We start from the raw sequence: 26,856 nt of genomic DNA, 5'->3' as shown, positions 1-26,856 counted from the left end.
TCTCTTATGGTCATGCCACTGGGGAGTGTAAGGCCATCCGTGACCCTGCTCAACTTTATGTCCTCCTTTGCCCATGCACGTTTGCCCATGACAGAGCTCACGTGCATCCAACGGGAAGGGCCTTCCCTATATACAGATATATAGTGGAAAATGCATGGAAATCTACATGAATCATTCGTGACTTTATTTTGCAAGTCCAACCTGCAAAAACGTTGCAAAATAATTGATTGTTATAAATGAGTTTCTGTGAATGAAGTAATCTTTAAATGATTTTGAATAGGTAAACAGCTATTAATGAGAATTTGCATCATAAAACTAAATTTAAGTCCTTGGATTGCATGTAATTGGTCGGATGATGTCATAGTTGTGCAATGTAGAGTTGGTTGCTTTCTCCTTTTAGTGTTCTTGTGTTTGTGTGTGAGTGCAACTGTTATGTCTTACAATATAACTAAAAACTAAGTTGGGTTTAGTTAGATTAAGGAAGGTAAGAAACTACTAAGTAGAAATCACTTTTTTCTTCAAAAATGTCTGATTTTTTGTAGATCGAATGTTACCGGTGTGATCTACATGGTTTTTACACGGTTTGTTTAGTAGGAAACTTGTTTTGAATCATGTCATTATGACAAGTAATTAGGCTCTCAAAGGGGCTCTAAAAATGAATGGCCCACAATGTGTCAAAATTTCATAACTCAAAAAATCACATTTTTACATTAAAAATAGGCATGATCCAACCACCGAAGTGGTATCCCATGCGGTAAGCGGTCTTGTGGTAGGGACCCCAGCTTGCTTATAAAAAAAAAGCATGATCCAAGACTTGATCCTTAGTGAACAAACCATTCTGAACACATCTGTGTGGTTAGATTGAGTCATGATTTTTAGCTCATTAGTTCGGTACCTTCATTAGTAGCCAATATTACCCATTAGATATATATATATTTGGGTTGCTTATCATGATATTTCTAAGAACTATATTTATATTAATATTCAGCAAAATATTGAGGGGTGTATGGTGACCATTCCTAATCTTTTTTTTTACAAGTTGCTACAGGCTTAAACCTTCTTGTGTTATCACAGTTGGAGCGCCTCACAATTGCACCAAGCAATAACTCGTATTGTAAGCCGACCTTATCTACTTGGTGCAAGGATTAATGATGATAATGATGTCCATAATTATCCAATGAAAACACCATTATATCAAATGTTCTTGCTTTTCCCTCTTTTCGTATGAATGTTAGTATTAACCAACTCATTTCCTGCACCAAGCAATTACTCTTTTCATAGATCTAAACTGCAATGCGCTTGCAGGCAAAAGTGTGAATGAATGTAAATGTGTTGAACTTTCTTTTGTTCACCCTCGTTATTGCTTCCGAGTTATTGCAGTTTATTTCCCTCTTTATTATCTCTCGCTCTCGTGCACTCTCAATTATTAAAGCTTTCGCAGCGGCAAATAAGCAACTGAAAGGCTTGCAACGGTAAGGAAGGATCAACGCGCTGCACTGAACTATTGAAGAAATAGGTCCATGACAAGTGGTATCATAGCAAAAAGATTCATGATGACCTTGTTGTTTATGGAGTGTAACACTGAAGAGGATAATGATGATTTATCTTGGTTACGCAAATTTGTACAACTGAAGTATTGTTGATCAAGTACAAAAGCAAGATGTTGGCAGGATGGTATGGGTCATCTCGACCATGGTAAGCAGAAGTGTAAGCTTATTGTTTAGTTGGCTAAGAGAATGTAGATAAGCCAAAGATTTTTACCAGTTGTGTGTTAGGCTCGCAGGTGGAGGATGACGTTTGCCTTGTGCATGCAGAGAATGCATATTGAATTCGACTGGATGGATTTGCACATTTTGGGTATGGGAGACTCAAATAAACTTTTATATTTTCTCCCCAGATTGTAGGTTTGATCTTGAGCAGAATGCTTATTGTTTTGGTCCCTTAACTTGGCAATTCCTCTATAAATTGTGTGTTCGAAAAAAGTTGTTACTCGTGGCTCATCGGTTTTGTTTCTGCAGGAACATTTTGCTGACTCTGAAAGAGAGTTACAACATGCTGGCTCTGGATGAGAGTTACAGCATTGGGCCAAGGTGCCCTTGTGAGGATGAGTGCCTAGAAAAATGCTTTGAATGACCGCTTTGGGGTAATACGCAAGTAGGCGTCCCCCACTTGGGGACTAATTTGGACTATTGGAAAAGCTCAAGTTGGTGTCTTAAGGGAGTTGATATCCTTGCGGCACACGTTGGTGCTCATCTTTCTTTGTGATGATCACGAAAGGCTTAAAATTACTCTTACTGGGGGTTAGAAGGCACCCCGGTCATGTGCTTGAAGACGATAAGTTTGTTGTGCAGGCGAGGATGACCTGCTTTTGTATGAGACTACACTGAGGTCCCACGAGCAAAGAATACTCATTGTTGATAAAGCAGAAGACCGTTGTCTAAGTGATCAGAGGCGTATTAAGGAATGTGACTTGGCGTATTAAAGGTTGCAACGATGGTAGATGAAAACCGGAACAAAGTTGAGTAGACCGAAGTAAAAGAATAAACCAAAGATAAGTATAATAAAAAACTGATATATCTGTTAAGACTGTGTTCTTACCTGCATCAGCATTGTCAACGATGTTAATGGTTTGGGTGAGAGAGAATGTTCCAGGCCGATCCTTAGGAATGGGGCAATTATAGTGTGAAACTCTATTGAGTGAAAAATACATCGAGTGTAGGAACGTGCAGTGTGCATTGACTTGATCAGTGATGTGTGGTGGTAGCATGACACATGATAGGTAACAATATCATCGTTAGTGCATCGTTGTATGACAACACATACATGGAGCATTGTTTGGTTAAGCAGTGCCAGCGGATCAGAGAATATTGCCTTTGAAGATTTGGTTAAAGACCTCTTGGCTTGCAGAAGTTTCCCACGCGTAGCGTTTGGATGCATGGGGGTACGTGTGGGTTAGGGATAATTCCCCCAGGGATGCCATTAGTGATTTCAATCGAGTATGGTGACTCGGGGCTAGGCGAGTGAATGCCTAGGCACCTGCGAATGAGTCTGGGTGGTGTTCTTTGATATGGTGTTCAATCGTCAATTGGTCTTTGGATTGGGGGCCACGAGGTCTTGTTTCTTTGATGGCGAGGTTTTGTTGTAGCGTACGTATAGAGTTGCAGTACACTCTATGTCATAAAAGGCTAAGATAAGTTTATGCCCTTTTCAGAAGTGATAGCTGGTATGTGATGACTATTCACTAAGAGGCATTGACTAGATGGAATTCGCATTTTAAAATACACTTGATCAGCTTCTGCTTGGCAATTGCGCATGAGGTGGTGCACAAAGCCAATGAAAATGATTCAATATATGGAAAAGTGTTGGTGTGCGGCCTTTAGCTGTTAGGCTATTTAGACCAGACAATCTGACACCATTACGAGTTTGCAAAAGATTCTATGCCCGCGACAAAGCAATAATAAGGCTTGCGGTAGTAAGAAAAGACTGTCGCATCGCACTGGCTTATTAAAAAAGTAAGCCCATGGTACTCTGTGTCCGTTTATTTTCGTAACAGAGGCTATGTGAAATATAAATAACAATAAATAATGGGCATTGAGGACAGTGTTCCATGTGTCCCACATTTATTAAAAATGTGTACTTTTTTTCCTGCACGATGCACAAGACATGTTGTCAAATATACCCTTAGGGCTTGTCCAGGATTGGACAAAATGAACAGAAAGAACAGATAGAACACTAGTTATGTTCATTCTATACCAAGTCCAACGTTTGTTTGGACCATACTTCGATTTTGTGTTTCTAATGTCCATTGATTGGTAACGATGTGTGGACAACTTGGATGGACATGGATAATCTTTTTGCCAAACACATTATGTATCCTAATAGAACGGAGAGCAAAAATCCCCTCCTTAGTCTTGCTACAGCTCATCCTCTCTTTATTCTTGGCTAAAGAAAGCAACATGAAGAGTTTCCATCTAAACATGAATGTGAAGAATTTGAAATCAAATCTGATCAGAGTCCATCTCTTAGAAAGTTGCCTAATCTATTGGCATAGTCCTAAAATACACGAGTTTAAAATGCAAAAGCCCTAAATCTATTGGCATAGCCCCTAAATTGGTTTAATAAATCAGGTTTAAAATGCAAAAACCCCAAAAAACTAATGATTTTGAACAAACCCTAAACTAGAAATCAGAATAGGGTTGAAAAAATCAGAATCAACAAACACACAAAGAGAGATACGTTCACGCTCCCAGAGGATTGGACAGGACAAAGAGACGGTTTGCAAATATTTGTTGCCCGTCAGGTGGCTTCAATCGCTTCTCACAGAAAGATGACAAAGGGAGCACGATGGTGAGGCTGTCAGAGGGGGAAAGATGGTGGTCAGTCAAAGAGAAAGAGCCGTAGAATGGCTTTCACCCCACTGGTCATCGTCAGGCTCTCATTGTCTGATGGCTGCACGAGAGAGAGAGAGAGAGAGAGAGAGAGAGAGAGACCCCGACACTTATGCCAAGGTTTTTTTTTTTGTTTCTTCCGCATTCCTCCCATCTCTGTCACTGTCCATTGTTTGTTAGAATCCCTTGATCTCAGCAACATTTTCGTCCAAATTCAGATGCTAATGGTGCATCGAACAAGCCCTTATGTGACAACCAATATCATGACTGCATTTTGAGTGGGGCATGCATTCTATAGTTGTAGGGCCTATGAGATGTCAAATAGGTTTCTCCCATCCCTATCTTCGTACCTTTTCAGATTTCATTCATGCAAATATGGGGCTCATCTTTTCAGGCAGAAAGGGCGCCAGATTCAATGCTGAATCCCCTTTCTGCGAAAAGCATTCTCGTGTGGAGGGGGGTGGGGTGATTCTTTTTCTGCAGAAGAGGTGCCTCAGCTTCCTCTTCTGCATCATGTGAACGGACCCTAAGAGCAAAAGAGAGTTTCTTTTCTTGTAATGGTAATTGGTAAGATCCTGTGGTTGCCGTCAGGCAAATTACAAAATCCGCTTTTACTTTTCTCAAAAAAATCTTGAGGAAATAGCAGCATATTTAAATCATAAAAATATATAACAATTCATATGAAACATAAGAAAAAACAATAAATAGATAAAATATAAATATTAAGTTAATATTGTGATAATATCGCAAGAAAAACACGACATTCTTAAAATAGTTGATGTTTTCAAAATAGCGCATGCTTTCAAAATTATATTGAATTTCACAAATCACATGATAAAACTTTAAAAAATGGCCAATATTTATGACTATGTGTAAGACCGTAGTTGGGTAGGTTTGGCCCATACCCGGGATTGGGCACAACCAGGATCAATTTGGATTAGCCAATTGGTCCATAAAGGCTAGCTTGGGTGGTAAAAAGCTTATTCTATAGAACCCATTCTTGATTGGTGTTTGTTTCATACTTTTCCTAAAAAAAAAGCTCTTTTCATGAGAAATATTGTCTATTCCCTAGAAAACAAAAAAATATGTCCATGAAAAATATGTGATGGGACCCACATAATAAATCCAAAAAGCACTTTTATTTCTAAAATGTCTCTTTCAAAGGAAAGAGGCTTTCCTTGAGTGGGAGTGCAACAAACAAGAAGCAAATAAAACCTAAATATAAAATTGATTATTCTTATATTTCATGATCTTTCAGTAAAAGAGTTTTTTTTTTAAATCTAACAATGAAGGTTACTAATTTAAATAGAGTACATGAAAAGTGAGTGAAAGCATGAGAGGAAATTCACGAAAAACATGAAAAGAAACATGAGAAAAGCATATATGAAACATATACCATGTGTGTGAGAAGCATATAAGAAGCATGGGGGGATCACGATTCTCATGAAGTTTCGAAAGGGAGAAGTATCACGCTTCCGAAGTGAATTTCTGGAAAGCATTTCCACCTACCTAAGAAGCTTTCGGTAAGTTTGAGCAGAGCCCTTGTAGGCTATAATTTATAATTCAGTGAATGACACAACGCCAAATCAAGAGTTCTCTTCTTGACATGGCAATGAACACGAGTAAGCTCATGAAATAACAAATTCCACAACAAAGGTCTTCGCCCCTTCAAATCTGACTTGAGCCGATAAATCCATGAGCTGTTATTAAATGAGATCTGCAACTACTGATTAACAAGAGCATATAAATTCCTTAGAATCTTGGCAAACTATAGTTACAAGAAGATTCTTGATACATGGAAAAACTGGTTTTCTTGCTAGCTTTGGAAGCTAAAAACACCTTGCTTTCCCGAAAGGAGGAAACGCTTTGGGAAACCCACTTTCAAAATATGGAGAACTCAATTAACTTTAGTGGGAAGACTGTTTCCTTTTACTTCCTTAAAGTTTTCCTGTGGCTTCTTTGTCATTTCTCACTCACTTTCCCCTTACCGGATTTTCATGTTAGAAAAGTATAACTTGTTTATTACAAGCTTGCATGTTGGTTTTATATTGTTTTATATTTGTGTTCACGTGATTTCTTATTTGTTTCAGCTTGTACTTGATATTATTTTTTATGTATTTTTTTCATTTTTTTATTCACTTGCATCATCACTTTATAACCATATCCTGCTACCCGCTTCATAATACTTTTTAATACTCACTTCCACGTTTTCACTTCCCACATCCCTTTTGGTATCCACTTTTTTCCTGATATCTATTCATCAAACACACCAAATTCAAGCAATCAAACAGCAGTTGTATAACACCTGTCAATCTAATGAATCGGAACTATCACACACAAAGTAACTATGCAATTGGGAAACCCTCGACGAGAACCGGGTTACTTAATGGGCCAGTGTAACCTTGAGCTCAAATAGTTTTTACTTAAGGACTATGTGAGCTTTGACATCCATAACAATGTACAACTACTTTAATAGATGATTGAAAGAAAGGTAGTTAATGTCTTCTTTAAAGGAACCATCATCTTTATTTCCCAATGCAACTTAACCCTTTTAAAGTCAATGCTTGGGTCTTCTGGTTTTTTTTAAGGCAAGTTTAAGTTAGGTGAACCCTACGGAACAACAGTCACACACAACACCTTGAGCTTGACAAGGACCCCGCTTATCACATGGGATACCACCCTCGTTGAGTCTTTGGTTTTTGGCAGCATCTTTTTTACAAGTCTTTTGAAAAAATTGATTGACGCTTTCATGGCCATTAATTTTTTAATACCAGAAAAATATGTATACAGTTCAGAGAGTATGACAATTCAAAAGCTGGTTCTTACTAAAAAAAAATAACGTAGATAACATCTATTGTATTTTTATGAGTCCAAAAAAATTGGTACCTTCATGGCCATTAATTTTTAATCACCGGAAAAACCTGTATACAAGTCAGATTATGCCGATCCAAAAGCATGTTCTCACGAAACAAAACCTATAGGTCACATCTACAGTGTTAGACGTGAGAAAAAAAACTTCAAACCATGTTTTTTTAAGGGGTCTAACGAGACAACAAAAAACACCTAAGGAATTCAATACTCAGTATGAGAAACTGGGCATATTAGGCCCTATTTCTCGTTATGCCCCATTCTGTCACATAGATTTTAAGTGTTTTATGACAGATCTGAATCATTAAATGTGTTTTGCATGCTCATTTTAGTGAGAATTGACTCTTGGATCATGTTTTCTTGACAAAAAAACATATTTTTATGAACAAGAAAAAAGTTTGTGTTTTGCAATAATTTTTTTATATATTACATTTAAATATATAATTTATAAAAAAATTGTATCTATTCAAGCGCTCCGAACCAAGCCGAAGCTAAACGAGCTGCTCATAGCTCAGCTTGCCCCCCATACGAATCGATCATGAATGAGTTCATGACGAGCGAAACCTAGCCGACTCACCAGCTGTTCGGTTCTGTGATCACAGTTTGAGCGCCTCACAATTGCACCAAGCAATAACTCGTATTGTAAGGATTAATGATGATAATGATGTCCATAATTATCCAATGAAAATCCCATTATATATATCAAACGTTCTTGCGTTTCCTTCTTTTCATTTACTTCTCTTGTCGCAACATAACATTGAAATTCTCAAAATGCCATGATTTTATGGCAATGGTTTAAAAGGCCAACATAATACCAATAAACTCAATATTTTCAAAATATTTCTATTTTTGAAAATATCACATTTTGTCAAGATATTATGAAATAAAAACAGATTTTGAAGCTTTTGATATTGTTTATCTTATCTATACCTTTATATATCACTAATATATAGGATTGGATCTTGTTTCTATCTAGATCTAAAATCTAACGGACTTATATCCATGTTCATTAATGAAAATCCGTCAGCTGGAAATAGAAGGCTGAATTACACCCACCAAGCTCACCCCTAGAAGTTAAACCCAGCATCCCAATGTAGGGTTTAACCTGCCCTGAGCCACCTAAGACCACTTGAGAGAATGGATTTGCCATGCATCCTTTCATTAAAGTCCACAGATAGTTTGGCCAGGGTTCCTAGACTCAGAGTTTTACACCACACGATGACCGTAGGTATGGCAGGCTGAGCCAGCACGATGGGGGCTTCATGCCAGGTGGAGTTTTTTTGGGTTATTAAAACAATTGAAATGCAAACACTGGAAAAGGATACGAAGAAAAGGGCAAACTCTTGAAATTTTTTAACGATGAACTTTCAAAGTTATGAATGAGATCAATGGTATGTCCATCTTGGGGACCATGTTCAAGCTAGGGTATTTTCTAAACCTTTCTCATATAAAGAGAAAAGGTTCATCACAACTCTTGGGAATGATTTTTCTTTTATATATATATATATATATATATATATATATATATATATATATATATATATCACAACCAAGAAAAAGTTAAAATTATTGATATTTTTATAAAAAAATGGGTCAGGTTGCCTTAAATATAATTATCCTGGATCTGACCCACATTTGACCTATTCAATAAAATATGGGTAGACACAAAACTGATCGTTTCAACTTGATATTATTATTCTTGAGGAGAATGGCCTATTCAAAATTAAAATATGAGTAGACACAAAACTGATCGTTTCAACTTTCAATCACTGACCCAACTAATTTAGGTACAACCTCAGGTCCCAGAAAGTACACCACAAGTTATCATAATATTATTCTTGAGGAGAATGGCCTGGAAAAAAATTGACAATTCAGATTGATGATAGGACCCTGAAATGTAAAATTGTGATCCCAGAAAGAAATCCATGTTATCATAATGTTTTTGAGAAGAATGGCCTAGGATCACAAGCCACACCTAAATGCAAAGGCCCATGGCTCATGTAATCATTCCTCAAAGAAGACGTTCCAAAAGTAACATGCGTTGATATATAAGAAAACTGGATATCTTGTATTGAGAGATCCCCCTATGTTTACAATTATGAAACATCAAAATGAACAAGGTTAACATTGGCAGCTTGAAAGCCATCTGTCTACAATTGCTTCTTTTTTCTAATAACCTAACAAAAAACCCATTTAATTTGATCTTAAGATCTTATGTACTACGTGATTGTAAAACCACTATTTTGACAAAGCCAACCGCTTATGGTGGTTACCCATGTGGTCAGCGTGGTCCTGTGTTAAGCTGAAGGCCCAGGATCAAATCTTGTTGGTGCATGGGGGCTGTCATTGCTTTATCATGATTGAGCAGATAAGGCTGGGGGCTGTGTCATCAACCAGCAGTTTTACCTTACATGAAAGCAGGCCCATGAAGTAACCTATGAGAGTTTTCCTTCGTCATTATAAAACAAAAAACAAAAAAGACAAAGCCAGCCTTCAATTTTCCTTCACAATATATGTTTTTGGAAGAAAACAGTAAGAAAAAGGGTAAAGAGAAAAATAAAATGGTGGGGCCTACCAACCTCGTGATTCTTGCATAAGAAAAGGAAGAGAGAGATATTATAGGTTTAGAGCAATGTTATCAGTATCGGTGCATCGGCTTATATCCATTGGCAGGATTTCTACACGAACCGCAGTACTGAATGGAATATTTTTTTAATAAATATAAAAATATAAAAATACTTTTTTAATATTATTTTAAAATTATTTTGATAGTTTTAACATGTGCCGCGTTATGATTGACATGTAACAATTTATTATTATTTTTGGGCCGATACAAAACAATTCAGTTGAGTATCAGTATTGATCGATACAGTTGATTTGTTGGCCTAATGATTTAGGGTCGATACTGATACTCACAACATTGGTTTAGAGACCCAATTCTATCACTTTTGTTTCGAAGCAATGTTTTTTTATGTCATTTTTTAGACCGAATCAGAATACATGGTATACTCGGAATCATCACTAGCATCTGATTATACACGCTACCTATCAACGAACATGATAGACTTTAAAAGGTTTAGGATTTGCTGCAGTCATTTGTATGTGTAAAAGACTTAGAAAATGAGGCGGAACCCCATGCTTGTTAGTTTTTCTCACATTTAACACCATATATGTGATCTACATGTTTTCTTGGTTGGAACCTGCGTTTGAATGGCCAGAATTAGAATTGAATACCTACTTTTCTGGTGATTAAAAAATGAAGGTCTATAAAAGCATTTTTTTTTCAAAAGACTTGAAAAATATGTTGGCAAGAACCAACCCAAGTATTGACTCTAAAAAGGTTAAGTAGCATTCATAGCAACTTGAGAAATAAAGATGATGGTTACATTCATGGTGACATCTCAACTACTCTCCATCCTACCATCTTCCTATGCAATCTACTCGCTATTATTGCACGTCAAAAAACCCATAGAAATGTAAACAATTTGGATTCGAGTCTAATGTGGCCAATATCAAATCCGACTAATGGGATGTTGTCAAAAAGAATTTAGATGGTGAAAAGCTCATACCAAATTCAATTTTTAGCATGTAATAGGATCCGAATATCCACAAAATCTGGATTGGTAGCAAAAATTCTAAATTTCGCATCACTACATCTAAATTTCATCATTAATATTGCATCACCACATGCAAATTTCATCATGAATTTCACTTCACCACATGCGAATTTCTACACAATATTATAATTTTTTCATAAATTGTACATCACCACATGAGAATTTTCTCACTACATACGAATTTTCTCATAAATTTTGTAATCCACATGTGAATTTCCAGATGCGTTTTGCAACCCTTAGGTAAATTTTTCTTGAATTTTGCAACCCACATGCGAATTTCCTCATGAATTTCTCAACCCCCGTGCGGAATTCTGAATTTTGAGTATACGCCTTGCAAAATCCGAAAAGGCCCACGATTTTTACATCTATAGCACAAAAATCACAACACTACTTGTGAATTTTGTCAATAGTTTTGCGTTGTTAGTTGCAAAATTTGTGGCGACTATTTCTAGAAGAATACACATACATGACACTTGATGTTGCCACCAATTTTTTACCTAAAAAATGAAGAAGTCTGAAAAAAGACAAAAAGAGCAAAGATTCCAGATGAAAATATCTTTCAAAAGATATTTTATTCATTAAAAAATTATCAATGAGCGCTAAGATAAAGCCTTGGTAACATTCATAAAATAGAAGATGAACAAGCATAGTTATGCCAATCCTAGTGATTTCTTGCTATTTTTCGGCTACTTGTACCCAGAATCTGAAGAAATAGAAAAAATAATAGAAGATGATCAAGAGGTTAGCTTTTCAACACCACAAAGATCATATCGATCAGATACACGGTTGAGGAGAAACACCTTCTGAAACACAAATTGTTTGACTATAACAGTATGCAAAAAAAATTGTTTCGGTTTTGGATCCCAAAAATGAGAACTTTAGAAAAGTTTTCAATTTTGATTAAAAACAAGAAAATTCAAGATAGGTGTCTCTGCTTTCCAATGGATATAAAAATATAGATTTTTTTTATGTCGGATGACTAAGATATTGATATGAGAAAAGAGGCAATTTTGTGGATTTATAACAGAAATTGCATGGGGTTGTGAGATTTGCACATGCTAAGGGTAAAAAGGTTATAAAAAAATTGGTTACCTACCAAATTAGATATCGGGCAGATTTGAAAAATTGTAGGACATTTTTGAAATTTTTCATTTTGTATACTTGGTCTTTGGTTTATTGGAACATCTTTTTCAAGACTTATTGGATTAGATCTTAAAAAGATTTGAATTGATTGATGGACCAAGAAAAGTCCGTTCAACTCTTAAGTCTTTCTCAAGCTTAGTCTTTTACATTGTGGTCCATCCTTCGACATTTAAGTTCAAATCAGGTGATGCATCAAAACCCAAATCTTTATATTTTAAAATAATCTAAAATCATCATCTAGAGTGATCACCACTATTCATTCATTGTGCAAACAGTCAAGCAAACATAAATGCGTTATACCATCATTACACAAAGATGTAAGCTATTGATGGTGATGATTTTAACACACAAAATCTTGTGTTTAGACATGTCACTGATCCTAACTCGAATGCAAATGAAGGATGAATCACAATCTAATTTGAAAAAAAGATTCATCCAAAAATCAATGGCTACAAAGGCATTTATTTTTTTCAAAAGACTTGCTACCAAAAACCAAAGACTCGTATAGACTTTAAAAGGGAAATAAAGACGATGGTTTCTTTGATGGTGACTTTTGACCATTATTGTTGTGGACGTCAAAAGTCAAGCACATACAAGCTTGCGGAGTGCTTACGCACAAGCATAGGCATTAAACAGTTTGGATTCGGGTCTGACGTGGCCAATATGAAATCCGAGTACTGGAATGTTGCCTAAAATATTAAACAACTTCTTAACCCCTTAAAATATTTAAAATTAAATTGAAATGACAAGTGAATTTGTCCCTTTTGAATCGGGTCAGGGCGGATTCGATATGAATGGGCCAATTCAGACCCATTTTAAACACATTGGTTGAAACTCTAAAGCTCTTCATGTGAATCTTCACCCTTAAGTGGATATTGGAAAAACAATGGTTTTTTTTTAGGGTTATGAATTGGGTTAAGATTTGCTGCAGTAGTTTGTAAGTGCAAACAACCTAAGAAATGGGGCATAATCTGGTTTTTTTTTTTCTCGCATTTAACACCATAGATGTGATCTACAAGTTTTGTTAACTGGGAACTGACATGTGGATTATTGGAATCCTATTTTTAAACAGTTTTTTTTTACCATCCAAAAATCAACAGCTATGAAGGCATCAATTATTTCTGATTCACACATAGTTTTTTTTTTGTCAAAAAAAGAAAACATGATCTAAGAACCGGTTCCTATGAAATGATCATGCTAAACACATCTATGATGTTAGATTGTGCCAAAACAACTCTGCATTGTAAGATTCAAAGTAGATTGCATGTGCAATCGATTGTACCAAATATAAACCCTAAAGAATTTACTTTTGCAATGCCAATTGTTAATTGTTTTGGTGGGGGTTATGAAAACATGGAGATTGACTGCAAAATAGGGCATGCTCAATGAAAACAGTATGACCTCATTGGTCTCTTTCATTTAAACCCACCAAGAAATCTTACTGTGCATGATAAAGAACTTCAGAAGCACAATTATTATGTGGATTAAGGCATAAATTACAAAATTTGCAGTGTGTAAACCTTTAGGACCAACCTAAGAATCTCATGGAGGGTAAAATCAGTAATGTTCAAATCTCATGTCACAAGTTCGATTCCCCTGAGATCAAACCTGCAAGAAGTATGGCACAACATTGTAGGGCTGGTCCACTCTTTCCAGGATTTACCATTGAACGGTGGGACAAATTAGGGCTTGATCAGGGTGGGTTTCTCGTCATTGAGAAAAATAAAAATGCATATTTTTTATATACAAATGCAAAAACCATAACTAAATAAAAAAAACCCTAAAATATAAAAATAAACCATAAATAAACCAAAAAACCCTAAACTGCAAGAAAAATAAACAATTTTAAATATTATGATACAGATTACAATTTTATATAATCGCTTGGTAGGAAAGCCATATCCAATTATTAATCACTTTGATTCAATTTTAGTTATATATCCGAATCCAAATCCTAGTTCAACTCAAAGTCCAGAAAAATCTCTAGCATGTACGAGTGGTTAAGGTACCTATAACAGGATGGGTTCTGTTCATCTGAAATCCAAATCTGGGTCTAAATCCAATTTACCTACACCCAATTAGTTAATCTGACCCAATCCACCTGTTCCAATCACCACAGGCGTTGGAACTCCCGGGATCTACTCTCTCCTTGGACTTGGAACTCCTCTCTTACAAACTCATTTGGTAAGCTAAGATCAGATGGCCACTTCAGCAGCTCTTCAGTCCATCGTGGCACCATCAAGACCTCTCATTGGAGGAAAATGGAGGTCTCGGGCAAAGTACCTCTCACGTTTGAGGCACGTCAGTCTCCCTGAGGTGAGATGTATGTCTCATATGTCCGACATTTTCATGCAAGGTGTTTGGATTGGTGATGTTGGAAAAGTATAGGATGGACTCGGTCTCTCAACTTTCCATGTAGTAGGAGTGACGATTCTTAGATATCATTTGAATGCCTCAAAAGGTGTTTGGCGTAGTGGGATGAGGCTTAGACCACTTGCCCGGCAGTCTAGGTTCAAATCTCATGGGTGTCACTTTTAAGCGAAACCAAAGCGTGGTGACTCCCTTGAGGCAAGGGGTAAGCACACAGAGTTTTATGCTGCCAAAGAAAATCTTTAAATTCAAATGAGTTTTGAGCTGAGCTAGCATTTTTATCAATGTGATAAAACCCGAACCCAATTACTTAACGTGTGATGGTTCAGGCGAACCCTGTCAATGTTTGAAAGTGTATTTTTTTTTTCAAAACATCCAATTATCAAGAACAGAAGGATAATATTGGATATTGTGATAATCCTCCTTGACAAGTTTTTCATTTATTCATTAGTCGTGAAGCACCCTCACCAGCACCAGTGACATCGCCCACCTCAGGCTCTCCCTGCACCACTAACCAATTAATCTTTTACATGTAATCACCATCTTTCCACATCACACGCTGACTCATCTTAAACCTGACAGGTCAGCACCAAGTTGTCTTACATGCTGATGTTCAGTGGGCCTACACCGGAGCGGATCAATGGCACGCTAGCCAAGGTGGGTTTTGCTGCGGCCATGGTGGTTGAGTTGACCAAGAGCGACGATTGTGCTGCTCTCGTTGATCTCGCTCGTGTCCATGTTCAAGGGTGTGGCCGAGCTGTAAAATGGTTGGTTCGCCATGCTTGGCCTGATGGCCTTGGTCTTCACCGAGTACCTCAAGGGTGGGGCCCTAGTGTAGGGTGGTCAAAGTAAAAAACGTCTCTCTTTTAATTTGCTGCAAGTTAATCTAACTACAAAATATGTTCATGAAATACAGGAAAGGAAATTTTCAAATATAAATTTAAATGAGAGATTTTTTTCATGAAGCACGAAAAACTACCCTCAGTCAAGCTGGCTAAGTCTGTTGTACTTATAGTTGCTTTCCAACGATGAACCCAAAGACTCAGCAGGCTTATCCCTTGCCCTCATTAATGAAAGGGGTTTGACACTCGTGGGAATGAAACACTAACCCACCCTTCTACTGGTCAAGGCTCCCTCCACTGTGCCAAACCCCTTTGGTATTACAGAGATAGGCGGATATGAGGATGCATGATGCAGTCACCTTTTGTGGACTTCATCACTACTATTCACTGTGCAAACAATGAAGCAAACAAACAAAAATGGGTGATACCATTATTACACAAAGATGTAAGCTATGGATGGTGGTGATTTTAACACAAAATCTTTAGTTTTCACGTGCCACCTAATCTTAACGGGAATGATGAAGGATGGTTCACTACGGGAAGCCTGAGTTTGAGAAAGACTTGTAAGTCAAGCTAAAATGGAGTCAGATTTGGTTGAATATTTGATAAAATCCAATTTATTGACGTCCCTATTCAAAATGTATTGAATTTCTAAACACTTTTGAAAGTCATTGATACTGCCCAAAGCAAACTCTATCTAATTCACACCATTTTCCAACGCTAACATAAATGGGTGATACCATTATTATACAAAGACGTAACCTATTGAATGTGATGATTTTAACACAAAATCTTGGGTTTTGACGGTCACCATCTATTTTAGAAAAAATGCATTAAAAAATCAAGGGGTGTGAAGGCATTTATTTTTTTTGAAAAGACTTGCTGCCAAAACCCAAAGACCCGTATAGACTTTAAAAGGGAAATAATTAAAGACGATGGTTACTTTGATGGTGACTTTTGACCATTATTGTTGTGGAGGTCAAAGTCGAGCACTTACAAACTCCCGGAGTACTCACGACGTAAACGCGTAGGCATTAAACGGTTTGGATTCGGGTCTGATGTGGCCAACGTCAAATCCTACTAATGGGATGTTTAGGGATGGCAGTGGACCCGGCCGGGGGTGACAGCTGGGGCAGGGGACAAGGTCTCCACCCCCGCCCCATTTCAAAATCTGAACCTTTATCCTCGCCTCCCTCCCCGCACGGTGATGGATTGCGTAAGTCCATCTCCGCCTCCATCCCCTCACGGGGATAGATTTTAACCTTCATCCCCGGTCCAAACAGGGCGACGCGAGGTGGGGCAGGGCTGTCATTCCCCGGTCCACTGCCATCCCTAGGGATGTTGCCTAAAACAATTTAGAAGATGAAAAGCTCTTACGAAATCCTATTTTTAACATGCAATATGATCAGGATTTCCATCAAATCTGGATCGGTAGCAAAAATTCAAAATTTTATCTTCTTTAATGATAATCAGGTATGGTTCTGGCTTACCAAATCCAAATAAAATGGAGCCAGATTAATGATGATAATGAATCACAATCTAATTTGAAAAAATTGCATCAAAAAATCAATGGCTATGAAGGCATCTATTTTTTCAAAAGATTTGGCTGCCAAAAATCAAAGACCCGTATAGACTTTATAAGAGAAATAAAGACTTTATAAGGCGTCTATTTTTTAGGGTTATGAATTGGGTTAAGATTTGACGCAGTAGTTTGTAGGTGCATAATCTGTTTTTTTTTTTTTCATAAGTGGGTTGATGAGGTCGGACAGCGAGCTGTGAAATGGCTGGTTAGCCATGCTTGGCCTGGTGGCCTTGGTCTTCATCGAGCACCTCAAGGGTGGGGCTCTTGTGTAGGGTGGTCAACGTCAAACACGTCTTTCTTTTAGTTTGCTAACAACGAAATATGTTCATGAAATACAGAAAAGGGAAATTTCAAATAGAAATTTAAATGCGATAATTTCTACCAAGTATAAACCCACTTTAAAAAAGGTAACTTGTTTAGGGTAAAGATTGTGCCAAAAAAACAAAGAATCCATTTCAAATACTAGTGGGGTTGCCCGACCCCATTGTGTTCTAGGGTTTGGTTCATAAAAGTAAGATCCAAGTATATATTTAGATTGGATTTAAGTTTTGCTAAGTCAGATTGTTCTTTGGATCTAGGTCGCGTTTGAATCAGGGTATTGGGTTGCATCTAATTTGGATTCAGACTAAAATCTGATTCAATTACATTTTTTACATGTAAGGAAGAAGATGGTATATTCGCATATATTTCTGACCTGTAATTCAATTCTTCTTCATCAGATATCATTAAGATCCAAGTTCAGGCAACATATTTATATATACCTGAGTCTACGCATACGACCCTATTTAATTTGTACTCAACCTGGCGTAAACCTGCACCTAGTCTGTGTCCGATCCTGCCTCATCCCAAACCCATTTGCAAACCCAAACTAAGTGGTTTTAATTATACAATTTGTACCCAAGCTGACTTGAACCTGAACCCGTTTTAGACTCGGCCCATCACTTGAAAGAACCTAACCTTGAACTGGATGTATACCAAGACCCGTTTAATACATGATTTGCCACATTGATAATACTAATCTGATTTCCTTTATCTAACCAAAAAAATTAAGCATCCTAATAGAACTCTCGTTTTTATCTCCTAATTTTTTGCATGCATTAAAAGCAATGTTTACAGTGAAGCTTGTTAATATATAATCTTGTTAGTGTCACGAGCTAATCTTGTGTTTTGACATACCACCTGATCCTAACTGGAATGGAGATGAAGGATGGTTCACAATCTGAAAGCCTGAGCTTTACAAAAACTTGTGAGTCAAGTAGAGTCTTTAGCCTTTTGAATCAACTCAAATCTTTTTTTTAAGGTCTAATCCAAAAAAAAAAACTTTGAAAAAAAGTGTTGTCAAAAATGAAAATCCATTAAAAGAGTTAAAATTTGCTAGAGTCATTTGTATGTGCAAAAGACTTAGAAAAACTTGGCAGAATCTCATTGTTTTTTTTGTCACATCTAACACCATAAATGTGATTTAGATGTTTTTTAGTAGGAACCGGCTTTTGAATCGCGAGAAACAAACCAGTATACAGTTTTTTCTGATGATCCAAAAATCAATGGCTAGGAAGACATCAATTATTTTAAAAGACTTGAAAAAAAGATGCTGCCAACTCGAAAATACACTTTAAAAGGGTCAAGTTGCATTTATAGTACATGAGAAATAAAGACGATGGATACCTTTCTTGGTGACTTGCATCTCAATTATTGTACCCACCATCTTCCTACAAGCTCTACTCGCTCTTATTGCTTGTCAAAAACGTAAACAGTTTGGATTTGGGTCTGATGTGACCAATATGAAATCCGATTAATGGGATGTTGCCTTAAAGAATTTATGCCAAATCCGATTTATAACATATAATAGGAACCGGAGTAGCAAAAATTCAAAAAAAAAAATCTACTTTAATAATAATAATCGGGTATGGTTTTGGGTTACCAACTCTGACTAAAATGGAGTCAGATTTGGTTGAATATTTGATAAAATCCAATGTATTGACATCCCTACTAAAAATGCAATGAATTTATATACAGTTTTGAAAGTCTTTGATACTGCCCAAAGCAAAGTGTAGACAAGTTCACAACATTTCCAACGCAAAAATAAATGGGTGATACCATTTATTACACAAAGATGTAAGCTATTGACGGTAATGATTTTAATACACAATCGCTTGGGTTTTGACATGCCACCTCATCCTAATGCAAATGAAGGATGGATCACAATCTATTTTGGATAAAAGGGATCCAAAAAACCATTGGCTCTGAAGACATCCACTTTTGCATAGACTTTAAAAGGGAAATAAAGACGATGGTGACTTTTTGACGATTATTGCTGTGGACGTCAAACGCATATGCATTAAACGGTTTGGAATCGGGTCTGATGTGGCCAACATCAAATCCTACTATTGGGATGTTGCCTAAAAGAATTTAGATGATGAAAAGATCTTACAAAATCCTATTTTTAACATGTAATATGATAAGGATTTCCATCAAATCTGGATCGGTAGCAAAAATTCAAAATTTTATCTTCTTTAATAATTATCAGGTATGGTTCTGGCTTACCGAATCCAACTAAAATGGAGTCACATTTGGTTGAATATTTAACAAAATCCAATCTATTGAAATCGCTACTCAAAATGTATTGAATTTCTATGCACTTTTGAAAGTCTTTGTTACTGTCCATTAAAAGATTTAACAATGAATTGAAGTCACGGTACCATATAATATATATATATATATATATATATATATATATATATATATATATATATAAGAGTATCTAAAGCGGATATTCCCTTGACTGGTGGCATGAGCTATATATACAAGCACTTGTAGTATCACCAGCAGCACCATTGTAGTTTCACAAAGCAGCAGCATATATGCATCTGACAACAATGATACCCATTCTCACAATTGCCCTTTCCTTTATAGTTTTCTTAGCAATAGAAGCAGGTGGCAAACCCATTTCATGCCTCAGCAGTCAAGCCTCTGCCCTCCTGCGTTTTAAGGCGGGTCTACACTTGTCCAAGGGAAGGCTGGACTCATGGACACAAAATGGGTCCGACTGCTGTTCGTGGGAAGGAGTCATGTGTGATCCTCACTCGGGATATATCATCAGCCTGGATCTACGTTCCCAACCAGTTTACTCGAGTGCCATTTCAGGCTCAAGAATGGATTCTGCCCTTTTTGAGCTCCACCAACTCCAACGCCTTGATCTCAGTGGCAATTATTTCCGCGGGTCGACCATACCTTCTGAATTGGGCCGATTAACCCACTTGACTCATCTCAATCTCTCCCACAATGGGTTTTCAGGCCGGGTTCCAGACGAGATTTCAAACATGTCTCGCTTGGTCTCTCTAGACCTCTCTCATAATGGGTATCGCAACTTGAACATGCCTAATCTTGAGGGCTTTGTCAAGAGCTTGAAGCACTTGCAACACCTCCATTTAGATGAAGTCAATATCACATTGCAAGACAAGCAAGGGTGGAGCATCAGCTTATCGTCAGCATTGCCCAATCTGCAATCTCTTAGCTTATCTTGGTGCAATCTTAAAGGCCGCCTCTCTTTTGAACTTTTTCTACTCCCACATCTCCAAGTTCTTGATCTATCAGGCAACCTCCATGGATCATTGCCATCATTCCTTCCCCTAGAGAGCAAACTCGAGACTCTACGTCTCGCTCATACCGGTTTATCTGGCAGCCTTCCTTTCAATATTTTCAGCCTCCCATATCTACAGGTGCTTGATGTATCAGGCAATCCAACTCTCAATGGATCATTGCCAGACATCCCTTCAGGGAACAAGCTTCAAATTCTTAGACTTTCTGCCACTGGTTTATCGGGCAGAATTCCCGTTTCAATCGGAAACCTCACATCCTTGACTAGCTTGGATCTTATTGGCACTGGTTTCTCAGGCAGCCTACCTATTACCATGGGTAATCTTAGATCCTTGACTTATTTGTATCTTTATAACTCTGGTCTATCAGGCAGCCTTCCTGATTCCATCGGAAACCTCACATCCTTGACTAGGTTATGGATTGTTAACTCTGGTCTTTCAGGCAGCCTTCCTGCTTCCATCGGAAACCTCACATCCTTAACTTCGTTATATATTTATGATGCTCCTTTCTCAGGCAGCCTACCTATTACCATGGGTAATCTTAGATCCTTGACTGATTTGACTCTTAAATACACTGGTCTTTCAGGCAGCGTCTCCTCATTGTTTGCCAATCTCACCCAATTATCTTCCCTCCATCTTTCAAATAACAACTTTAGCGGCTTGCTGCCAAGCTTGATTCCTCAAACCCTCACCTATATCGACCTCTCCAACAATGCATTCACGGGTCGTATTCCAGATTCATATGCAGTTTCAAGTTTGACAACCTTAGACCTTTCCAGCAACAATCTCGATGGCACGATCAATTTTGCAATCTTTGCAAACTTGAGGAATCTTTATTACTTATCGCTTTCAGGAAACAGGTTTACGGTGCAGTTTTTAGACTCTAAGCTCAAGTTTCGGTACCTGAATCACTTGGGATTGGCCTCATGTAACATTATCCAATTCCCTGAATTCCTTCGCAACCAAGAAGGCGTTCAAACTCTAGACCTTGCAGAAAACAGGATTGCTGGACAAATCCCAAGATGGATATGGAATATCCCCCTTTTGAACCTGTCCCATAACATGCTAACAGGGTTCGAACAAGCAATCGTTCTTTCTAACATTTACGAGCTCGACCTAAGCTCCAACATGTTAAAAGGCTCTCTTCCTACTTTTCTTTCCAGCCCAAGGTACTTCTCAATCAGCAATAATAGCATCACTGGAGAAATACCTGCTTCCATGTGTTTATGCAACATCTTGGAGGTACTCGACTTGTCAAACAACAAGCTCACTGGCCACATACCTGATTGCGTCTTCAAATTAACTCTCTTGGAGGAAGTTAATCTCTCCAACAATCAATTGCAAGGCCAAATCCCCAACAGCTTTAACATCAGGAGCAAAATGGTCATACTCGATTTGAGCGAGAACATGTTAGTGGGGAAAATACCCACGTCTCTTATGGCGTCCATGGGGCTTGAGTTTCTAGATTTGGGCAACAACAAGTTGAGTGATGCATTCCCTTCTTGGTTGGGTGACCTGCCCCAGTTGAGAGTTTTGGTGCTGAGGTCCAACTCCATTAATGGTGCCATCCATTTCCCATTCAACCCACAAGCTTTTCAAAAGCTTCAAATGCTTGATATCTCCAACAATTGTTTGACAGGAAACCTCCCATTGAGGTTATTTCAAAGTCTCAATGCAATGAAGAACACCTCCCAAATTACTCCTATCACAAATGAGGGAACAGCAGCAGCACCAACGCCAATGCCAAAAGGATGGGAGGTGAATATGACCATCAAGGGGTTGGATTTGGAGTACTCAAGGATAATGATTGCCCAGCCGACTACCATCGATCTCTCCAACAACTCCTTTGAGGGTGAGATTCCAAAAGAGATTGGAGAGCTCAGAGGTCTCCTAGCACTTAGAATCTCAAACAACAAGCTTAGAGGTCCAATCCCGAAGAGCATGGGGAGCTTGCTCCAACTAGAATCATTGGACCTCTCTCATAACCACCTCTCTGGTGAAATACCAATGGAGGTCGCTGAACTCAATTTTTTGGGGTTCCTTGACTTGGCTTACAACAACCTTTCAGGGAGGATCCCTCAGTCGCGACACTTCTCTACCTTTGGTGACAAAAGCTTTGAAGGGAATCCGGGCCTTTGCGGACCACAATTGTTGAAGCCTTGTGAAGTAAATGGTGGCCCGACATTAGTTTCTACAGTTGATGTGGCGCAAAGAGATGAAGACCTGATGTGGAGGTTCATATCTGTGGGATTGGGTTTTGGAGTGGGCTTTGGCACAACAGTGAGCTTATCTTACTTCTTAAGAGATGGAAGGAGTGTTGGCAACCTTTGGAGGAGGTGTTGGTGAAATCATGAAGAGAAAGTAGAGAATTAGGGCTGGAAAATGAAATAGGTGGGGGCAAGCCAAATATAAATAAGTGTTCACTCTGGCTTGACTTGCACAAGCTTGTTAAGTTGTAATAGATGTATTTTAAATATATTTGTTATTACAAAGTGTAGTTTAAGACAAATGCTTAAGGTGATTAGTTATTGGCACAAAACATGTTTAACATTCAAATTTCAATACTTCTAGCTCTGAAATCATGCATTTTTTGGTTTTTTTTAATGTGCAACTTTGTGGTTTGTTCAATAGGTTTAGAGATCAAATCCTGTCACTTTTTGTTCAATAGGTTTTTTTTTCCTTCTTTAAAATGATTCAACTCGAGCCCGACTCATTTAATTTGGGCTCATCATACCTCGATCTGATGTCATCTCATCACAACCATGAACTGAGGTTGAACACCACAAGCTTAACTTGTTTTACATTGTTTACGAGTCCTGGAGACAACAATATGGGGTCAAATATGGGGATATCAATTGGTTGGGCTTGCATCGGATAATACTATGCCAATCAGTCGAATTCCTTAAAGCAAACAGATCCACATCTCACACAAAATCTGATCCATATATATATATATAGAGAGAGAGAGAGAGAAAGAGAGAGAGTATTTGCTACTATTGAAGGTAAAGAACTGATGAGCTAGAAATCATAGGTGCAAGTTATATTGACTCAATCTAACAACATATACATGTTCAGCATAGTTTGTTTGCTAGGAATCAAGTCTTGGATTGTGCTTTTCTGATGTAAAAGTGTGATGTTTTGAGTTATGAAATTTTGACACATTATGGGCCATTGATTTTTTAACCCCTTTAAAAACCTAATTACTCATCATAACTTCAAGATGCAAGAAATGTTTTCTACTAAACAAACCATAGAGATCACATTTGTAACATTTGATCTACAAAAAATTAGAATTTTTTAAAGAAAATAGTGATTTCTACTTGTTAGTATATATTACCGTCCAACCATCGGAAGGTCAAAAATCTACAACTGATGATGACCGACAGTGTTCCTTCTCTAACGATTGAGTTTTTTTATCGATCAAGCTTTACATATTATATTTTTATCATTTATTTAGTAAGTGACATGTTTTAAATTATGAATTAATGGTATTTGGATGTGTTTTTGAAAGCAGCTTCTTTAGAAAGATATGCAAAAAAGACGCTTTGTATAAGGAGCAAACATTGTTCATGTTTGAACCAGGGTAAGACGCCATCACTCACCAAGACATGGCTAAAAATCAGTGGCCCACAATACTTGTTATTGTAAAGTTTTAAACGCATTGTGAGCCATCAATTTTTTACGTTTCAAAAAACATGTCTAGATATTGTAAAGTCCTCATGCAAAGCATATTTCTTATTAAATAAATTATAAAGAACAAATATATAAGATCTGGATCGATAAAAACGCTCAAACATTAGAAAAGGAAAGTCATTTGATCATCATTGGTTGTAGATTTTAGACCTTGTGATTGGTAGTTGCTCAATCCATAGGGGATCAACCTAAGCTCAAGCGTGTTAACTGTCCATTGCATGCATGATGAACTGTCAGCGCACAAAAATCGTGCAAAAAATGGACAAAAAACCTTTACTTTGAAAGCGTCACTAAAGGTCTCAGTTCCACTGGGACCTTTAGTGGTGCTTTGAAACACCACTTTGAAACACTGCATGTGCCCCCCACTAGGCTTTTAGCGGCATTTTGAAGACCAGCTAAAGGGTTTTTTGTGCTTTTTTCAGGTTTTTTGCTCATTTTTGCATATTGATCATCCATCGCGCAAACATGATGGATGATCAACCTGATTGAGCACCTATAGATTGAGCAGCTACAATATATATATATATATATATATATATATATATATATATATATGTGTGTGTGTGTGTGTGTGTGAGAGAGAGAGAGAGAGAGAGAGAGAGAGAGAGAGAAGTCATGCACCACCGTTCGGCCACTGCAGAAGAGAAAGAAGATTGAGGGAAAGAGGGGCGGCAATGAGTGGTATGATTCCCTACTTGGGATCGTGCCCTATATTCCATAATTAGGGATGGCAGTGGACCGGGGCAGGGTGGGGGACAAGGTCTCCACCCTCGCCCAGTCTCAAAAAGTTAACCTCCATCCTCGATCCATCCCCGTTGTGGGGGGACTTTGGACCTCCACCCTACCCTGTCTCATACAAATTATCCTCGTCCAAGTCCTCACCCCGCCCCAGCCTACCCCGTCCCCGTCCATAACAAAAAAGGAAAATCACACTGAATGGCCTTAGTTTTCTGTTGCATAACAAAGTAGCATCGGCCATGATTCTGTCGTGGAGATCCTTCGATATGGATGCTAATACAGTCATAGCAAAAACCTTTCAACAATAAATTAAAGAAACAAGTGGTGTTCATTACTAAAGAAAATAATAGTGATAGAAGACATAATAAACACAGACAAACTGTGAGATGCTTACACACCTGCTGAGCATAAGCATTTGCTAGAACACAAAACACACTGGAAGAAGGCTGGGAACCTTCAGCTTTCATGGCTGCCACACACTCGTTGGTGCCCTCGAACTTCCCATATTGTCCATTTGCAAAGCTGGTGGATGAATCTGACACCAACGATGATGGTCGTCGATGGTGGATAGAGAGAGAGGGCTGAAGGTCGACGAACGTGGTGCTGCTTCTGCAACTGATTTAAGGTTAGTATTAGCGTTAGTAAGTTAGTATATATTAACATGGTTTTCTTGTAATTTTATAGTTAGGTTTAAATATTTTAGTAATTTTATTAACGGGGATGGGGCGAGGATGAGTCGTGGCAGGGCGGGGGTGGGGTGGGGGAAAGTGTAAGTCCATCCCCGCACGGAGATGAATTTTGACCCTCATCCCCGTTTCATGCCCTTCATCTCTGATCCAAACGGGGCGAGGAGGGTCGGGGCTCCGCTTTCCCTCAGTCCATTGCCATCCCATCCATAATATATACATGTTATAGGTTGGATCAGGTATGTGTTACATTAGTCTAGACCCGATAACATCAATCATGTAGAGAATACATAAAAGCATTAGGTCCAAATCTAGATCCGTCAAACAATATACATTCTCAATACCCTCCCTCAAGTTGAGCATGGTCTTGCACCATGGACAACTTGTTCTTCAAGAACAAAAAACGTATACAGATAAGGCCCTTAGTGAACAAATCAACCACCTGATCAACCGTGAAAATATAGGCTGGTTCAACTTCTCTATCTTGTATCTTTTGTCGATTTCCAAAAAAAAACTGCCTGTCATCTGGATCTGCATCTGTATATACATCCAATCGATGTTACTCCCTATTGGACTTAGATTGATGATAAACTAGGCCATCCTCAAGAGTTCCTTTTAAGTATCGAAAGATTCTCTTAACATAATTCATATGCTCTGTTCGCAGATCATGCATGAATTGTAAGACTTGATTCAATGCATATGTAATGTCTGGTCTAGTGAAAGTTAGATATTAAAGCATACCCACAAGATTGCGATATTGCGTGGAAACTCCATATGCCTCCCTATCATGGGAGCTGAGTTTATGATTTAGTACACTAAGAGTGGATAGTGGTTTGCAATCTTTCATGCCTGCCTTATCCAATAGGTTCAAAGTATATTTGTGTCGGGTTAATGAAAGAGATCCATCTTGCTAATCCACCTCAACCCCCAAAAAATAACGCAAGACTCCCAAATCTTTCATCTTAAATTGTCGACTCAGTAAGACCTTGGCAGCTTCTATGTGTTCATCAGAATTTCCAGTAATGATAATATCGTCCACATATATAAGAATCGAAGTGCGTATCTGACGATCTTGGAAAATAAATAGTGAATGATTGAGGTAATATCGAATAAATCCATGTCGTTGAACTTCAAGAGAGAAACTATCAAACCATGAACGAGAGGACTGCTTTAACCCATAGATGACTCTTCGTAATTTGTAAACATGTGTGTTGGGGCTACGTTTTGCATAACCAGAGGGTTGCTCCATATACACCTCCTCTTTTAGGCTGTCATACAAAAATACATTTTTGACATCAAGCTGGCTGAGAGTCCATCTATACTTAACTGACAA

The 26,856-nt window shown here is 37.9% G+C and overlaps 2 protein-coding genes across 2 annotated transcripts; both read left to right on the top strand.

The window, feature by feature from the left end:
- Positions 1-14,215: 14,215 nt before the first annotated feature.
- LOC149829244 (uncharacterized) lies at positions 14,216-15,238 on the top strand. Its single transcript, XM_090017232.1, has 2 exons — positions 14,216-14,332; positions 14,969-15,238. The coding sequence occupies exons 1-2, from the start codon at positions 14,216-14,218 to the stop codon at positions 15,236-15,238; spliced, it is 387 nt and encodes a 128-aa protein (XP_089873358.1).
- Positions 15,239-19,878: 4,640 nt separating this feature from the next.
- On the top strand, positions 19,879-22,752 carry LOC149829243 (receptor like protein 22-like). The gene has a single exon (XM_090017231.1). It carries the CDS (start codon positions 19,879-19,881, stop codon positions 22,750-22,752), a length of 2,874 nt encoding a protein of 957 aa, XP_089873357.1.
- Positions 22,753-26,856: the final 4,104 nt, after the last annotated feature.

Source organism: Nuphar pumila, chromosome 9, assembly GCF_984573655.1.
Source record: "Nuphar pumila chromosome 9, dmNupPumi1.hap1.1, whole genome shotgun sequence".
Taxonomy (NCBI): domain Eukaryota; kingdom Viridiplantae; phylum Streptophyta; class Magnoliopsida; order Nymphaeales; family Nymphaeaceae; genus Nuphar; species Nuphar pumila.
This window is presented reverse-complemented; position numbering and strand designations above follow the sequence as displayed.

Coding starts and splice junctions, on each gene's coding strand:
- LOC149829243 (XM_090017231.1), top strand. CDS start 19,879: ATGTGTGATCCTCACTCGGGATATATCATCAGCCTGGATCTACGTTCC.
- LOC149829244 (XM_090017232.1), top strand. CDS start 14,216: ATGGCCACTTCAGCAGCTCTTCAGTCCATCGTGGCACCATCAAGACCT. Junction 14,333..14,968: donor GGCACGTCAGTCTCCCTGAG/GTGAGATGTATG, acceptor TAAACCTGACAG/GTCAGCACCAAGTTGTCTTA.